We start from the raw sequence: 18,296 nt of genomic DNA, 5'->3' as shown, positions 1-18,296 counted from the left end.
CTCCTCTTCAGCGTCAAGTCGAGCTGCTATAACCGGAAGTTAAGGTGCACGGATTTCAAAATTAAGTTGTATTAAACTTTCCTTGTTTCTTTCCTTGTTTACTAAGAATGTGGTATATTTAGTTTTCCAGAAGAAATATTATTATTATTATTATTATTATTATTATCATTATATTCATACAAAACAAAAGAAAGAAGTTTTTTTTTTATTTGGGGGGGGATTTCTTTTCATATATTTTCAAAGGAAACGTCATTTTGTAAAGCGTGCACTCCCATTTTGTTCGTTTAACCGTTGTTGTCTCGGTAAATAAACAAATAATTGTATAAATAAATAAATAATTGTTATAGTGTTCTTTAAGGTTACTGTGTTGAATTTCTTACTCTGCCCAGCACCAAATAGCACATATGTTAGCATGTAGCCTAGCTTACCTGCTATCAGAGTTAGAATAGTGTGAAGTTTGCAAATAATAATCAACAAACAAAATAAATGACTTACATTTTTCAGGTACCTTGAATACCTTGGATACAGGGCAGATATTTGAATATTTGTATTTTATATATAACAATTCTCAAATAATTTAAAACTAAATATTAATAATAATTAGTAGGTAAGAAAAAAAAAAAGAAAAAAAAAATGCAGCAGGTAGTGCAATAATGTCCGGTAACTGTTGGTGATTTTAAGTGTTAAACAGTCTGATGGCCTGGGAGACAAAGCTGGTGCAGAACCTGGTAGTCCTGCATCGAATGCTGTGGAACCTCTTTCCAGAGGCAAACAGGTGCAAAGGGTAAACAGTCCATGGTGGGGGTGTGAGGAGTCACTGCAGATCTTCCTAGTCTGAGACACGCAGCGTTTCTGAGCACAGTCCTGGATAGAGTGGAGAGGGGTCTAGGTCCTTCCCTGCTGTCCTCACCACTCGCCTTACATCCTTCCAGCCGGAGGCAATGCAGCCTCCACCCCACACAGAGATGCAACCGGTAAGGATGCTCTCTGTGGTGCTCCTGTAGAATGTGGTGAGGATGGGTGGGGCAGGTGGGCTCTTTTCATCCTCCGCAGGAAGTACATCTGCTGCTGTGCCCTCTTGACCAGTGATGCAGTGTTCACAGACCAGGTGAGATTGTTTGTCATGTGCACCCCTAGGAACTTTAAGCTGCTGACCACCTCCATGCCGTGTTGTTGATGAGAAGTGGGGCGTAGCTGGGGAGGTTCTTTCTGAAGTTGCCAATAATCTCCTTGGTCTTGTCCACATTCAGGATCAAGCTATTGTCTCTGTGACAGCCCACCAGCCGCTCCACCTCCTCTCTATAGGCCAGGTCGTTGTTGTCCTTTATGAGGCCCACCACTGTTGTGTCATCTGCAAAGTTCACAATATGGTTTGTGGCATATCTATGGATGCAGTCGTGCGTCGTCAACATGAACAGCACAGGACTCAGGATGCAGCCCTGAGGGGCGCCTGTGCCGAGGCTGATGACACTAGAGGTGCCTTTTCTTGGTGTTGGGGGGCAGCTTTCTCCGCAGGGGTGCTATGTAGAGCCTCAAACTTCCCAAAGAAGTTTTTGAGTCCATTAAGGAAGTAAGCGTCAGCTTCACCCACAGGAGGTGGGGCCTGACTTGTGGTTGGTTACAGTCCATATGCCTTTCCTTTCCCTTTCCTTTCCACATGTTCCTGGAGCTTCCACACCTGTGAAGCTCCATCCATGCTGAAAAGTACATGGAGGTTTTAGAGCAAAGTCTGCTCCTATCCAGACGTCTCTTTCAGGGAAGGCCTTGCAGATTTTAGCAAGACAATGCTGAACCACATCCTGTAGCCATCACAGCAGCATGGCTTCACAGGAGAAGAGTCTGGCTGCTGAACTGGCCTGCCTGCAGTCCAGACCTTTCACCAATACAAAACATCAGAAGCATCATGAAAGCAGAAATCCAGCAGCCAAGGTCCAGGACTGTTATAACATCTGGTGTGTTGCATATGTTCTATTGGAAATTAAATATTTGTTAATGGGATTTGCAAATCATTGCATTCTGGTTTTATTAGCATATAGTGTGTCATTTTGTTTATTTTTATTTCAAACCTCAATTTATAAAGTTCAATACAAAATAAATTTAATAAATAATAGCATAGCTTGCATATCTGACTTTTATTAATGTATTTTATTGCAGACCTCTTCATGACTGTAAGTTGACAAAAAGATATATTTTGAAGGCACAAACAGGAAGTGTTTTGTATCCTTTGCCTGTGTGTGTGTTTGTGTGTGTAGTGTAAAACAGCGGTCCTCATCTCAGCAGTGAGAGGAGGTTGTGCGTGGGGGTGACTGAGGAGGGGGTGCTCACTGCGCATGCACCCAGCTAACAGGCCTGCTCTAATCCCAGTCTGTCACAAATAACAAGAGGATGCAATATGCTGTAATTAAGAGAAAACTATCCACCTAATTACAGTCGTCCTCATGCATCAGCTCTGACTCTACGTAATCTCTGGGAGATTATGAGAAAAACAAACACAGCCAGCTTTACATTATTTTTCTGTTGAGAAAACCCAACTTCCATATTTCATAAATATCTGCCAGCAATTAAAGCTTCAAAAACTGTCATTTTTTTGTTAAAGATCATATGTTGCAGAATGACTGTACATGTCATTGTTTCTTCTGGATACTTGACTGTAACTCTGCAACCTTTTACATATACATGCATATATATATATATATATATATATATATATATATATACATACATACGTACATACATATACATACATACATATATACACATATGATATATATATATATATACACACACACACACACACATATATATATATATATATATATATATATATATATATATGCACACTGATAAACTTTGGCTCAACATACTAAACTATTTATTACAGATTAAAAGTAACTGAGTAACTTTGTATTTCTTGTAAGTCAAAACATTTTACCTGTAAAGTAACTGAGAAGTGGAGTTGTAGAAACGTGACAAACTGCAACAGTTGGGGGAGACAAAAATAGAACATAGTAGACTATAATGGGGCAGCGTGGCTCAGCAAGGTAGAGCATTCATCTTGTAACCCAAGGGTTGCCGGTTCCATCCTCGGCCAAGTTGAGTTCATGTCGAGGTGTCCTTGGGCAGGACACCGAACCCCTAACTGCTCCTGATGGGTTGTGGTTGAGCGCCTTGCATGGCAGCTTCTGCCATCAGTGTGTGAATGTGTGTGTGAATGGGTGAATGTGATGTATAATGTAAAGCGCTTTGGGTATCATCCCAGGTACAGTAAAGCGCTATATAAATACGGACCATTTATAACTAGAAAACAATGCTTAGCAATGACCGTACCGTCTTTCTGTATCTTCAAATCTGTTCAACCAGGTTGAAGAACTTCTTCTTCCTGGAAAGTTCAAACCCAACTTTGTGAAATCTCTAGGTTCCATCACAGCAGAGCTTTAATGCTGCTCTTCTTCCACGAGACAAAGTTTGCTTCATCTTCGGTTCAATAATCTATTATTTTACTAGAGTCACTAAAGATATGCAAACATTTATGGGATATGACAAAATTATGATTTCATTCAAGAACAACCCAGATAACTTTTTCTGTATGAAGGCCAACGTTTTGTTAAACTTAGATTTCATCACCTACCTGGAATGTTTGTACAAACCTTTGATGACCTTAGAGAAGAACTCTACCAGCTGTTTGAAATAAAATTTGTACAAAGTTAAACACACATTTAGCTTATGCGTTAAATTAATTTTGGTCATCCCGCGCCAATACTTGGTTTGTTTGGTCTCAACATTGAGTTGACCATGTTTAGAGAAAACTTATATTACCATGCTGTGTACATCCAGTAGCTGATTACTTACTGACATAGTTCATTATTTAGTGTAGCTAAGCATTAAATAGCATTATTAACTGTATTATAATGTCTTAAGACATCACTCCTTTCAGTTCTAAGAGTTTAAGTATCAGGATATAAAAAAGAGGCATCTTTTTAATAATAGTGATGGAGTTTGGGATTAGCATAGGTTGTTATGAATCTTTGTCTCCCATCAGTGGAGGTTTTGATTTGCATCATTAACTCATGCACACCTTATTTAACCATCATTAAGTTTTATGAGTTCAGAGCCTTGAGCGTGACTCAGTGATGCCTGATCAAGTGTGGACACCCTTAAACTAAAACTTTATTGAAGCATATTTTAGTTTAATCCCAGCATCCAGTCCTGTTTACACACCTGTCATCAGTTAGAGACTGATTAACCACAGATGAAGTTCAGCTGTCCTCAGAAGATTTTCCTGACATTTACTCAGTTTGCCGCTGCAGCCAAAGCATCAAACAGATCTTGTTTCTAAAAGGTATCAGTCAGGAGAAGGGTACAAAAAAAATCTCCACAGCGATGGATCTACCATGGACCACAGTGGAGACAGACATCATTAAGTGGAGAAAATATGGGAAAACAGGGACATTACGAAGAACTGAACGTCCCCCAAAACTGATAAAAGGATGAGACAAAAACTGGTCAGGGAGGCTGCAGAGACCTACGGTAACACTGAAGGAGCTGCAGGAGGTCCTGGTTGATCCTACATGAGGCAACAACATCATGTATTCTCCATCTGTCTGGACTATGGGGTTGGGTTGAACATGGAAGACTTCTGACAAAGAAACATCCCAGATCAGCTTCTATCAGTAAAAAAAACCTCAATCCATTAAAAAAATCTGATGGGTGACCTGAAGAAGACTGAAAACAAGAGATGTCACCATAATCTGACTGGTTTGCAGCCAGTCTGTGTCCAGGTTTTAAGTCACATTAAAGGTGGGTTTAATTTTTTTAAATTATTTATCATTGTTTCATTTTCAACATCACAAAAACCTGGAATTTTAAAACACTATGTATACACACACATCTATTAATCTGGTCAATTTTTAGTTCAAACACGATGCAGCATCCAGTAATTATCTATGAGAAGTGATCAGCCCATCCAGAAGGTTCTTAATTTAGTTGAGTTTAAATGGTCAAATTTCAAAGTAGAAAATGAAATAAAGAGCTGAAACAAAAGCAGCTGCCTGGACTCCTGAAATTTAAACTGTGATGAAAGACCAGCCTGCACACTGTGTTACAATAAGGTGCTGTTTATTTATTCATTCCATTATTCACATCTCATCTTACACTCGGTCATAGCTTTGAACTGTAGTATTTTGTAATACTGACCTCGGCCTCCTCTCCCAGGACTCCTGCTTCCAACACGAGCTGACCTCCAACTTCAACACCACCTCTGTCCCTAGGTGCAACCGGTGGAGGGGCACCGCTGATAGCCCCACACCCTGATGTTTACCCAGAGACAGAGACGTTATGTTTGGTCTGGCTTTTTATACACCGTGAATGTCCAGATTAAGTGTTTGATGCTAAACCGGGAATCTGGCTGACAGCAGCGCTGCTCGGAGGAAAAGAGGGCAGCGCTTTTGTTCAAGTGTTCTGGATTAAAAGTGGACTGCAGGTATGTTGAGGTCCTCCGTCAGCATGCCTTCAGACTTGTGCAAGCATTGATCAGGAGTGTGGTGGCCACTGCCCAAATGAGACATCATGGCATCAAAAAAAGAAGAAACAGACCACTGACATCTAACAGCCTCATGTGGACAGCAAAGAAAACTCCCCCCTCGCCTAAAAACACCCACTTGGTTTCTTTATACAAGTTTAAGGCAGGAAGTTTAACTCTTTTAGAACGGGTCTCAGTCTTAAATTCATTCCTCCCTGCACTTGAGTAGATTTATTTTTCTTTTACATAAGAGGACGGGAAGCCTGGAAGTATTCTATCGTCCATCAGGCCTGATCCACTGGAACCAAAGTCAACATCAGCCATCCTACTGTGCGGTGCTATGCCATGTAGATGAAAGTGTTTATATCAGTCTCATCCCGCTTTATGTACTTGTGATCTATCAGCCACTCAATCTGTTCCTTGATCATCTTCTTCTGTGGTAAAAACATGTTCTTTAGGATTTCCACCAGCTCCGTTTGCAGCTGGGCGTTGTTTATGCGCTTCCTCATCTTCATTATCTGGATGATGGCCTCCTGGTTGGAGGAGAGAGATAACAGTGAGGTGATTTGAACAGATTTTCCAGCAGGTGTCTGTAATGGAAACCAGTTTATCCACAGGGAAGGGCAGCGCTCATCTTCGTACCTGTGTTCTTAGTATCCTGAGCTGAACGATGCCCTCGTTCTCCTCCTCCCTCATGCGCTCTGTGGTGAGCTGCAGTCGACCAATCAAGTTGATCTTCCCCCTTTTCTGGACCTTTGAGTTTTTTCTGTGAGGAGAGAAAGTAAACCGGTCGCCTGAAATATTTTCTGTCTCATGTGAAGTAAGTCTATGAGAATTTGAGCAGGGAAGTTTTCCACGTTCTCTACGTCTAATAAGACAAACGACTGCAGGTTAAGCTTTAAAGGGAACACTCGTGTTCACCTCTCTGAGACCTACAGTCCAGGCTGGAGGTTTTACAGTGACTAACTGCTGCGTCTGTAGCTTAGAGAAATAAATAATGACAATAAGCATTTTGTGTTTTAAAGACTTTTTGTGGAGTGAAAAAATAATCAATTTTATAAAAAGCGCTGCAGGTCTCTCAGACGAACTAAAGATCAGCTTCTGAGCCGAATCCTGACTGATGGACATCCGTTCTGGGCTCATCAATATCTCAAGTTGATCCCAGATTTGGTTTTTGTTGATTTGCCCTTTGAGAATTATCCAGACTGAATTCAGATTTATTTCACTAACAGTGCAGAAGCTCTCACACCGGCCTGCTGACACTCTTTCTGCTTCCTCAGACAGAGATGGTCCTTTCCTGCTTCAGCTTCCATGTTGGTGATTCATCTGGCTTCTATACTGTTGTGGCGAGCGGTCAGAGACAGCTTTCTTAATTCCTAATAACTTTTAGCATAAATATTGATCTGGTCACAAAATCCCATTTTCGTACTGTGGTCCAGACGTAAAACCTGTACCAGCTTTACTGTAATATCACCTTACATGGAGGCTGCTGCCAAGCGTATTTCAAATGAAAGAAGTTTGTACTGGCTCTTTAAAAACTACAAAGAGAGGAGAAATGTAATCTTGTTAGATCTCCATTGCATCCGACAACATTGACCACAACATTCTGTTACAGAGGCTGGAACATATTGGGATTAAAGGAACTGCATTATGTTGGTTTAAGTTATATTTTTCTGACAGATTTTAGTTTGTTAAAGGCTAAATAATTAGGATTTTTTTCTGTAAAAATAATTAAAAATGTTTTCATTTGTTGTGAGGGATAAAAGGAAGCTTCCCAAAAAACAATTTCTCTCTCTACATCAACAGTGTGTGGTCAAGCTTTTCTCCTTTCAAAGAGAGTTATGTGACAGAATAACTTCGGTGCACTGTGTAGCTCTTAACTACTTCCTGGTTCCTTAACCAACCATTTGGACTTCCCATGGTTGCCAAACAACAACAAGGCAGCGTTTGGTAATTTAAGTTGGCAAAAAGAGCAGCGGGGTGCTGGTATGGAAGCTAGTAAAAGAAGCAGACCAGGAATAGTTTCAGAAAAACCTAAAAAGCCTCGGCATCCTTCTAAAAAAAAAAAAAAAAAAAGCAAACTACCAAAAATGAAATAAAACAAGGATCAATATTGGAGAATCTTTTGAAAGGTGGAGAAGTCTGAGAGACCAAATTAATTTCAAGATGGATGTAGAGCTGGCAAAGTTTCTCCTGGAAAGGTAAGCAGCGGAATTTTGCTTAAATTAACCGAAGAGTTTATCTTGATTTACAAAGATTTTAGTCTAATTAATTTTTCGGCACTCATTAGATTAATTTGTGTGACTGTATGGATATATTAGAGGAGTAAATTGGTGGCCTATTAGTTACAACAACAAATGTAATGATGTTTGGGCCAAGCGAATAGTGTGTTTGTCCTTATAAACTTAATAAATTTTTTCGATAGTAACTTTATAAGTGAGACTAAGGGAAAACAGCCGCTGCATGACATTTGTTGATTAATGTAACGTTTGTTTACACTCTATTTTATGCTAAAGTAAATTAGTGCGTGAAATTACCGCTAGCATTGCAAAGCATAGCAACTTACTGTGTGCGTGAATCATCTTAGCTCGTCATCATGATGTTTGCTGGCACTATGTTCTGAGTCCTCCATAGACTGTATAAAAGAGCCGTCCTCTCACAAACTGGCAACCTGCGCGAAACTCTGAGGGGGAAGAAGAACGCTCTCCGTGTTTTTCTCTTTCAACTGCAGTTCTGATTTGAAACGCTAGGTGTCAATGCTACTTATTTTGCCTTTAAGGTAATGATGAGTATTCCTCACACATTGGAGTAAGTCATGGAGTTCCCCTGGGTTCTGTACTTGGACCATAATTTTACGTTATACATGCTGCCCTTAGGTAATCATTAGACAGCATGGTATAAACTTTCATTGTTATGCGGATGATACTCAGATTTACGTATACATGATGTCTGATTAAACCAATCAGTTTGTTAGATTACAAAGATGCCTTAAAGACATAAAAACCTGGACTACTCTGATTGTCTAGCTATGTCTTTAATCTGGATGACAGTGAGGAACCTTGGAGTTATTTTTGACCTTTGGCTCACATAAAAACAGGTTTCTAGAACCACCTTCTTCCACCCATGTAATATTGCTAAAATGAGGGCCATCCTGTCTCAGAGTGATGCAGAAAAATGAGTCCATACTTTCGCTACTTCCAGATTGGACAACTGCAATTCCTTATTATTATTCTGTTCCAAATATGCCCTGAAAAATCTCCAGCTGATCCAAAATGCTGCAGAGAGGTTTCTGAAGAGGACTCGCATGAGAGATCATATTTCTCCAGTTTTAGTTTCTCTTCATTGGCTCCCAGTTAAATCTAGGATAGAATTTAAAATTATTCTCCTCACATATGAAGCTCTCCATGATCAGGCTCCACGGTACATCAAAGATCTTATAGTTCCATATATTCTCAACAGACGCTTCCCTCTCGGCCTGCAGGTCTACTTATGGTTCCCAGAGTCTCTATGGCAACGTTCACACTGCAGCTCATAGCAGATTTTTTTTCACATATGTTACTCGTATCAGATCTTTTAATGACAGTCTAAATGACACAAATCCAATTTTTTAAAATCCGACCCAGGCCACTTTCATATGTGGTCCTATATCGTGTACATATCCATAATTTTGTTGGTTTTGCGTTCACAAATGCATGTCACTTCACAGCCACGTATTGTTCACACTCAAATGGGATGAAGGTTGCAATAAAATAATCTGCAAAACCACACATACAAAAAACAAAACAAACAAAGAAAAAGTATTTTGGAAAAAAATTGGAATTTGGATTCTGACCTACAGTTCAAGACCTAAGAGTATAATAAGAGGCAGAGTCTTCGGCTATCAGGCCCCTCTCTTATGTAATAGCTCCCAGTTTGGATTCAGGAGGCAGGCACCCTCTCTTTATTTAAAACCAGGCTTAAAACCTTCATTTTTGATAAATCTAATAGTTAGGGGTGGTTAGCCATCCCTTGGTTATGCTGCCAAAGGCTTTGACTGCTAAGGGACGTCCCGTAATGCACTGAGCTCGTCCTTTTCATCTCTCTGCTGCTTATCTTGAAACATATGACAGTATTGGCATCATTAACAAATTTCTCCTCTCTCAGCAGGCTCTCCTGGATAAAAGTTACAGGGTCTGTTGATCTCTCTTTCCTGTCCTTTCCACTCCAACTGGTCAAGGCAGATGGCTGCCCTCTCTGAGCCGGTTCTGGTTCTGCCAGAGGTTTTTTCTTTCTTTTAGAAGGGAGTTTTTCCTTTCCAAAGTCACCCCTTGCATGCTCAGGATGTGGGACTGGATCGAAGTCAAGATATGATGCAATCTGTTGGTTTTCCTTACCTAGGCTCTTATTTATTATGAATTGGCTTGTCTGAATACTGACTGGATGACAATGAGTTGCCTGGAATTGATTCTAAGTGCCCTGAGATGACGTTGTTATGAATCTGTGCTATACAAAGAAAGTGGAATTAAATTGAAGAGGATTTAATGATGTCCAAAAGTGCTAGCAGGCAGGTTGAAGAGCTTCTCCACTGTTAGATGGAAGACTTCTGAAAAGGCTCTTATGTGGAGAAGGGAAGCAAACAGCCACTTCTCTCCAAGAAGAATGTCAAGAAAAAACTGGAATTCTGCAGAAGGTAAAAAAAACTGGGCAGAAGAGGACTGGAGTAAAGTTCTCTTCTCAGATCAAATCCACTTCGGTCTACTTGTGACGTGAGGAAAATGAACTGTCTTAAAAAAATAATAGGTGAACGCTACCATGAGTCCAGTGTGGGGTTGTTTCTTATCTAGAGGAGTGGGTTCACTCACAGTTCAGCACAGAATACACAGGAACAAGGAATCTAAATGTTCTTCAAGAGCAACATCTTCCAATCATCCAGGAGAAGTTTGGGACCAGTTTGTGTATTTCCCACATGATGAAGCACCACATGACGAGGCAAAAGCAACAACAAAACAGCTCAGAGAGCATCACTTTGTAAGTTTGAATCTCTGGGTTCTAAACTCTCCAGATTTTTATCCAATCAGGAACTTGGACAATTCTCAGAAAGCGAGTGGACAAACAAAAACCCACAAACTGGGATCAACTTGCATCAATAAGGCGAAAACAGATCTCCATCAATCAGGATTTGACTTAGATGCTGATATTTAGTTTGAAAGTTTTGTAGACATTCTGAAAAAGGATGAATACTGTAAATACTTTTTGCAGAAATAGTAGTTTTTGCCAATAAAATCCTTAAAAACACAGTAAACAGTAATTACTATTTTATAGTATATAATATACAAAACTTATAAAAGTAGTCTGAAGCAGCAAAGTTGATGAAAGAAAATCTAAGTCACCACCAAAACCTTTGTTGAGGACTGTATGTGGACTTTTGTTCTCATGTATCTCCTCTTGTCCACATGTAAAAGCACTTTAGAGTTTATTTTTTCTAATTGTTATAGAAGAAAAACCTGATGAATCCATCAGGTAAAAGAGGGAATGGAAATGGACAAAATGATATTAAACATTCAGTAATCGCTCATGAAGCTGACTTTAAAGCTCCTTACATGAGAGAAAACTCCTGGTTGACGTAGAATAGTGTTCCTTCTGCAAAGTCTTTGGGTGAAGACACCACTGGGTCGTACGACAACACCTGCCGCTTCAGTTTAGGGAACGCCACCAGAGACTTAGAGGACAGAGAAGCAGAAAACAGGTCGGTAATGAACACAAAAAGCACAGCAGTTTCCTACATCTGTGGCTCAGAAAACACCATTTTCAACGGCTGCATATTCATCACTTTTTTACCCAGAGAGTGCGTCGCAGCTCTGCATCGGGCAGCTCAGTAGCTAACTTCAGGTTCTCAAAGCTGATCCGCTCCCTCGGCCTCTGATTCCATGCGAACAGCACAGCCAGCTGGAAAGTGGTCACCTCCAGGTCATACTGACCCACCTCGTTCTTAAAGGTTATCTGGAGAGACGTTTGGTTCAGGTAAAACAATGCAACAGCAATTATATCATCTGGAGGATGACCTCTGAGCAACAAAACTAGAACCAGCTGATTATTCTGTTCCACTCACAATGCCGTTGGACATGAGGTGATGCCAGTGCAGCTTCCTCCCACTGTGGTTCTTCTTGTAGAAATCCTCCACCTCTGGTATCAAATCCTCCAGCTCAGTGGGAAGAGAAACAAAAACCTTCTCGCTGCTCCTCGACCACGCTCCAGCATTCAGGATCTTTATGTTGACAGAGTCAGCTGCAGGAAAACATGCAAGCACGTTACAGTTCAACACATTCTGGAAAGATATAAAAAGTATGTTACGCTTAGTAAACATATTTAAGTTGTAAAGGAGTAGACTCAATCTTTTAAGCTCTGAGTGTTGTTGGTACTTTCATTTCCGACTCTCTTATCTAAACGTTTAACACGAAGCTGGAACCTGCAGATGGTTAGTTTATCTACAAATGAAATAAACGGGTAAACAGCTGGCATTTCCTCTACTTAAAGTTGAAAAAGAAAAAGAAAAGTGAAAAAAAGGCGATATTTAAAAAAAAAAAAAAAAATTTAAATTTTTTATTAAGAAGATTTGGGAAAAATAGAATAAAATTAAATAGAAAAATACAAAACAATAAAATTAAATTAAATAACATATAATTAAGATGGAGCAAAAGACAGAAATTTCCTGTACTGTTATGCAGTTATATGTCTGAGCTTGTTAATTTTTTCGAAAAAGGGGGAAAAAAACTATAAAAATAAAATGTAATAAAATTTGATTCAACAATAAAAACTTAAATCAAATAAATAAATAATAGAAAAATAAAATAGAATAATGCAAAATCAAACTAAAATAAAACCAATATAACCCAGGACCCAGGTTGGACTGTGTTATTCAATATTATTCAAATCACATAAAGGAAATACATTTTTACATTTTACTAGGGCTGTTAGAATCAACGCGTTATCTCAAAGATATTAATCTGTGGAATTAACGTGTGGGCATGTAGGTGCTTTGTCACTTTCACCAGTCGGTAGCGGCAATGCACCAAATCGCTGCGTACCCACCACCAAGAAAAGCAAAAGAAGTTGGTGCATTTAGATGATGTCTGATTATGCCCAGAGCAGGATGGAAGAATCCAAAAAAACACGTCTGCTGAGGTCTCTTCTGTTTAACATCTACATGCTCCCACTGGCACAGGTCATAAAGAACAACAACATTAGTTACCATAGCTACGCAGATGACACACAGATATATATTAAAATGTCATCAGGAGACCGAGGCCACGTACAGGCTCTTGGTAAAAGCATTGAGGAGATTAATGACTGGATGTGTCTAAACTTTCTTCAGTTAAACAAAAACAAAACTGAGGTGACTGTATTTGGAGCCAAAGAGAAACGATTAAAGGTCACCACAGAGCTTCAGTCTATACACCTAAAAACCACCAACCAGGCCAGAAATTTGGGTGTATTGATGGATTCAGACTTAATGTTGAAAAACACATTAAGGGAATTACAAAGTCAGCCTACTATCACCTTAAGAATATATCAAGTGTAAAAGATCTGATGTCTCAACAAGGAAACAACTGGAAAACTAGTCCATGCTTTAATCTTTAGTCGGCTTGATTATGTAACAGCGTTTTTACAGGTTCTACCTAAAAAATCAATTAGATCTGCTGCTTGAGTCCTCACTAAGACCAAGAGAGTGGAACACATCAGTCCAGCTCTGAGACCTTTACACTGGCTGCCTGTCCGTCAGAGAATAGACTTTAAAGTTCTGCTGCTGGTCTATAAAGCTCTGAATGGTTTAGGACGAAAATACATCAGTGACCTCTTGACCCAGTATGAACCTACCAGAACCCTCAGGTTATCTGGATCCAGTTTCTTATAAGTTCCCAGAGTCAGAACCAGACATGGAGAAGCTGCATTCAGCTTCTATGCTCCACATGTCTGGAACAAACTGCCAGAAAGTCTCAAATCAGCTGAAACAGTTTATTTAAATCCAGGTTAAAGACCCACCTGTTCTCTGCTGCATTTCAATGGTTTTTATTCAGGAGTCTACATCTGCATCTGTTTCTTTTAGGCTGGAATTTTTAAACTTGTTTTAATACTGTTTTTATCCAGTGTTCTTTTTCCTTTTTCTTTTGTTTTTAATGTTCAATTATGCTTCTTGTATTCTATAAAGCACTTTGAATCACCCAGTCGTGGAATAGTGCTACAAATAAACTTGCCTTTAGACGGGAAGTTTGAGAATTAAAAAAAACAAAGATGGCGCAAATAAAAAAAAAATCAATGTCATTTGTAGAGAGTAGAAAGGAGTTTTAGTTTCATCAAAGTACATTCATCTCAATGTCAACAACACATTTGTTGAGGCTGCAATTTCAGGTGTAACGTAGTACACAATACTGTTAAGAAATGCAGCCTTTTAAACTTGATCCTTCCTTCTGTTTGCTGCTGATGATGTGTTTAATTCAACAGTAAATTTATGCTGGAAATTGTAAAACTCAAAGCAGTGAGAGGTCATTTTATTCAGACGGCACATTCTGAACACAACATCAGTTTAAAGTGTTTTATGTTAAGTGTTATAAAAAGAATAATTCAAAAGTGGAATAAAATAACTGCAAGTAAAAGAACTCAGTAGTTTTAAGGATTCGGGTATTTTACCCACAGCTGATGTCTAATCTATCTCATATCACCAACACGGTCAACGTCTGAAAGCTGCTAACGTACCTGGTAAAGCTAGCTTGTTATGTTTATGCATTTCTTTGAAGGACTGGTTGAGGTCCTCCGACACCTTGATGTCTTGAAACATCCGGGCCAGTTTGTTGACGTAGTCAGCTGGCATTCCTACTTCCTGTTGGGATAAATGACATCACAGACTCATGTCTTTTGTAGCCAGTGAACAACTACTTCTTGTGAACATTTCTGAACCCTTAAAAAAGAGAGACGGCTGTTAAGTTTTAACTTAGTCTTTTTGTGTACGACCTTTGTGGCAAATTCTTGGTCACATTTCCACCACATGTCTTTAGTTTACACCGATCAGAGTATGAAATGAAGATGACAACTGAGACCATTGTGATGAAACCAAGAGATCCATCCACCCCTGTTCTTACCCTGAGCCACTCCACCATGTTCTCCTCGATCTCGCTGTCAGCTGAGATGTCCAGGATGAGACGGCGGGTCAGGTGGGCTTTGTGGTAGCGCATGAACACATCTTTGTTTTGGACATACTTCAGGACTAAAAGCTGCAAACATAACAGATTAACGGTTACCTGCTGTTTTCATCTGCATGTTTTCTCCACAAATCTGGTAACATTCTGGTTCGTTGACATGTTTTTCGTTAAAGACCTCATTTCTGTGGTGGGACACTCACAGCAGGCTGCACAGACATTCTGACATATGTTTATTTGGCATTTTGTTAAATAATGGTTTACCATGAGGCCAGTTTGCACATGTTTACAGTAATTTAATGGGCTCCCATAAACTCATCTGGTCAGTTTATCTCCTAATATCTCCAAAGTGTTGAGGTGATACTTTTTCTACCTGAAGCAGAACGTTTGACGTAATCAAACAGACATATTGTTTAAAGCTGAAAACTAAAGATGATTTAACCATAATATCATGTAGTCAGTCATTCACTCAGTGTGTTTATACCCAAGCCCCCCCGTTTCAGTCTAGTAAACTCCGTCTTTTACTCTAGAAGCTGTGAAATGCTGCAGACCATGAAAGGTGGAGGTACTCAGCATTCTGACAACTCTTTGTATACAGCAGGGATCTAAAACTCTGGTCTTTGAGGGCTGTTTTCCTGCAGGGTTTAGATCAGGGCTACTCAATTGGTCCTACAAGGGGTGAAATCCAACAGGTTTTCTATGTATCCCTGTTTCAACATCTGAATCAAATGTGCAGAACTTGATAGGCTGTTAGATCCATTTAATTTGATCCAGTGTTGAAGCAGGAATACATTGAAAACCTGCTGGATTACGGTCCTTGTAGGACTGAAATGAGTAGCCCTGGTTTAGATGCTTCCTGCTCCAACATACCTATTTCAAATGAAAAGCATCCAACAGCTGGTCATCAGGTTTTACACAATGACCCATCAATCTGTGTCAGGTATGCTAAAGCAGGGAACCTGCAGGGCAGCAGCTCTCAAGGACAGGAATTTGAGATCCCAGGTATACAGTTAGTGAGAAACTTTACAGACCTCAGCTTCACACTGACATACACCTGTAGTACTGAACCCAATTTTTCAGGCATTATCAGGAAAACCCTTAGTTAGTTAAACATGTCCAGGCTTTCTTGAAAGTATTGAACAAACTAGTTCCAACAATGAACAGAGATCTTGCCAAGCAGTACCACGATGCCAGTTATCAACTTGATCAGTCAACCCAGGTTTTTCTTACTGTGGATATGTGCACATTTGTGTAGAATTTGACAACAAATAACCAGTCAGTCGTATATTCCTTTCAGGCTGAAAAGAAACATGTCTGCTGCAGTCGGAGCAGGATGGAAAATGACAGAGTTCTGACTGTGTAAACGCATAAATTCATAAACTAATTAATATCGCTGCCACTTCATTAAAGCACTATTTATGAGCATCTTGCAGGTGTTTTTTGAAGTACATGAGAAAATTTCATCAGTTTTAATTCTACCAGATGCAACAAAAACTATTTGAAATCATATTTTCTAGCCAATAAAAAGCAAAAGCTGATGAGCAAATCAAAGCAGGCAGATATAATAGGAAGCAGTCTGTTCAGTTGACGCTGAAGGAGAAAACAGTCAAAGAGCAGTCGCTCCGAGAGCCAGACTGAGATTTACCGTCCACACACTGAGCTCTTTTTATTTCTATATTTTCTAAGACAACTGATTGGTCATTAGGTGGCACTTTCACCTGTGTGGATCTTAGGATCTCAGAATCATATCAGCTCTGGACCAGGTTAGGTTTCCAGCATCAGTTGCCATGGTGATACAACCCAGTAAAAAGGCAATTTGGCAATTTTTAAATATAAAGTGCACTTAAAACAAGAAACTGTCGGCTAGCGCTCTACACAATTTAAGAACACACAAAGGCACACCCAACATCTGTAAACATTCAGAGACATAAAAAACACACAAACATAAGGTTAACTATTACACATTAAGAAAGGCAAAAGAATAAAAGTGCGTCTTCAGCAAAATGTTTGAATTTTGGACCAACAGGAGTCGGTTGAGGTAAGACTGGTTTATACCTTTAAAAAGAAAGTCGCGATAATCAAAGCGAGAAAAGATAAAAGCATGCATGACCCGCTCAAAATCAGTAAGAGAGAGAAATGGCTCGATCCTGGCAAGAGAGCTCGGAGTACAAATGCCATTTTTGACAACAGACTTGAGTCAAAACTTTAATTAAAAGTTAAATAAAAAGTGAACCAACTTTGTGATACAAGAAATCCTGAGCTGACTTTCATTCCCTCTGGTCCCCTGTGACTGGCTACATCACTTAATGTAGGTGGAGGATTGCGGCTTCGCTGGGATGGGGGCGGATGTGGGTGGGGGGTCCCTGGTGGCTTCAGGTCTCCGGTTGTCTCCTGGGTGGGGATCTAGGCTGCTCCGCTGCTGGGTCGGCTGGGGGTTCCGGTCTGGGCGGGCGGCATTGGGTGGGCCCCGGGGTGGGGCTGCCTCGTGGCGGTGGGGGGTGGCTGCCGGGGTGCCTGGGTCGGTGTCCGTCGGCCCCTGGCCGGGTGGCCGGTCGGGCCCGGGGTGGGCCGGGTGGGGGCCCCGGGCTCTGGGGCGTCGGGTCTCCCCCCGCTCCTGGGGGTGGGGGGTCTGCCGCTGCTGGGGGGGGCTGGGCCCGTCCGGATGTGCCGTGCCGGGGGTTGGTCCGTGCCCTGGTGCTTGGTCGCAGCCCCGGAACCTGGGTGGGGGTGTGTTTGTGTGTGGGTGTGTGTCTGTGGGTATGCTGGTGTGTGGGTGGGTGTAGAGGGACGTGTGTGCCGTATGTGTGTGTGGGTGTGTATGAAGGTCTGGGTGTGTGCGTGTATGTGTGTGTGTGAGTAGTGTGCGGGTGTGTGTGTGGAGGTCTATGTGGGATGTGGGTGTGTGTGAAGGTATGTATATATGAGTGTGTGCACGTGGAGGTCGAGGTGTGTGTGGAGGAGTGAAGGAGTGGGTGGAGGCGTGAGTATGTATGGAGGTGCTTGTGTGTATATGCAGGTATGTATGTGAGTGTGTGTGTAGTGGTGTATGTGTATGGAGGGGTATGAGAGTGTGTGTGTATGTGGGCACCGGTGTGTGTGTGTTTATAGGTATGTGCGTGACGTGTGTGTGTGGAGGTATGTGCACGTATTGAGGTGTTGGTATATAGAGGTGTGTGAGAGTGTGTGTGAGTGACTGGGGAGAAAAAAAAAAAAAAAAAAAAAAGGGAGTGTGTGCGTTTGCAGGGGGTTAGGACGTGTCCTCTGGGGGGCGCCCTGGCTGGGTGTTGGGGGCGGGGGCCTGGGGTTCCCTTCCTTCGCCTCGCCCCCCTCCCACTCAGAAAGAGGAAAGTGGCCCCTTGGGCTGGTGGCTGGCCCCTGGGGGGGTTCGTGGCGTGCCTGGGTTGGGGTGCCTGCTCTGGGCCTGTGACGCCCTTCGGGGCCGGCGGGGGACGGGGGCGCCCTAAGCCACTGGCGGGTCGTCTTCCAGGGGGGAGGCTTACCCCCCTCTGGACCTACATCTCCTGACCCCTCCCCTCCCCACTCTTCACTACATACACAGGTAGGGCCGTGGGGGGTGTGCTTGTTGCGCTGGGCGGGGCAGGGGGGGT

The 18,296-nt window shown here is 41.3% G+C and overlaps 1 protein-coding gene across 2 annotated transcripts in view; it reads right to left on the bottom strand.

Annotated features, from left to right (window-relative positions):
* Positions 1 to 5,098: 5,098 nt before the first annotated feature.
* The window catches only part of LOC121654727 (cullin-5), a 31,831-nt gene continuing 18,633 nt past the window's right edge, over positions 5,099 to 18,296 (bottom strand). For both annotated transcript variants that reach the window (XM_042008977.1, XM_042008978.1), the window contains exons 13-19: positions 14,632 to 14,763; positions 14,249 to 14,372; positions 11,607 to 11,782; positions 11,336 to 11,497; positions 11,098 to 11,216; positions 6,161 to 6,284; positions 5,099 to 6,051 (exon numbers count right to left, since the gene is read on the bottom strand). In XM_042008977.1, the coding sequence (XP_041864911.1) occupies positions 5,857 to 6,051; positions 6,161 to 6,284; positions 11,098 to 11,216; positions 11,336 to 11,497; positions 11,607 to 11,782; positions 14,249 to 14,372; positions 14,632 to 14,763 (1,032 nt within the window). In that variant the 3' untranslated portion in view covers positions 5,099 to 5,856. The remainder of the gene's footprint in view (positions 6,052 to 6,160; positions 6,285 to 11,097; positions 11,217 to 11,335; positions 11,498 to 11,606; positions 11,783 to 14,248; positions 14,373 to 14,631; positions 14,764 to 18,296) is intronic.

This window comes from Melanotaenia boesemani, chromosome 15 (assembly GCF_017639745.1).
Source record: "Melanotaenia boesemani isolate fMelBoe1 chromosome 15, fMelBoe1.pri, whole genome shotgun sequence".
Lineage (NCBI taxonomy): Eukaryota > Metazoa > Chordata > Actinopteri > Atheriniformes > Melanotaeniidae > Melanotaenia > Melanotaenia boesemani.
Note: the sequence above shows the minus strand (reverse complement) of the source record. Positions and strands in the feature narration are given on the sequence as shown.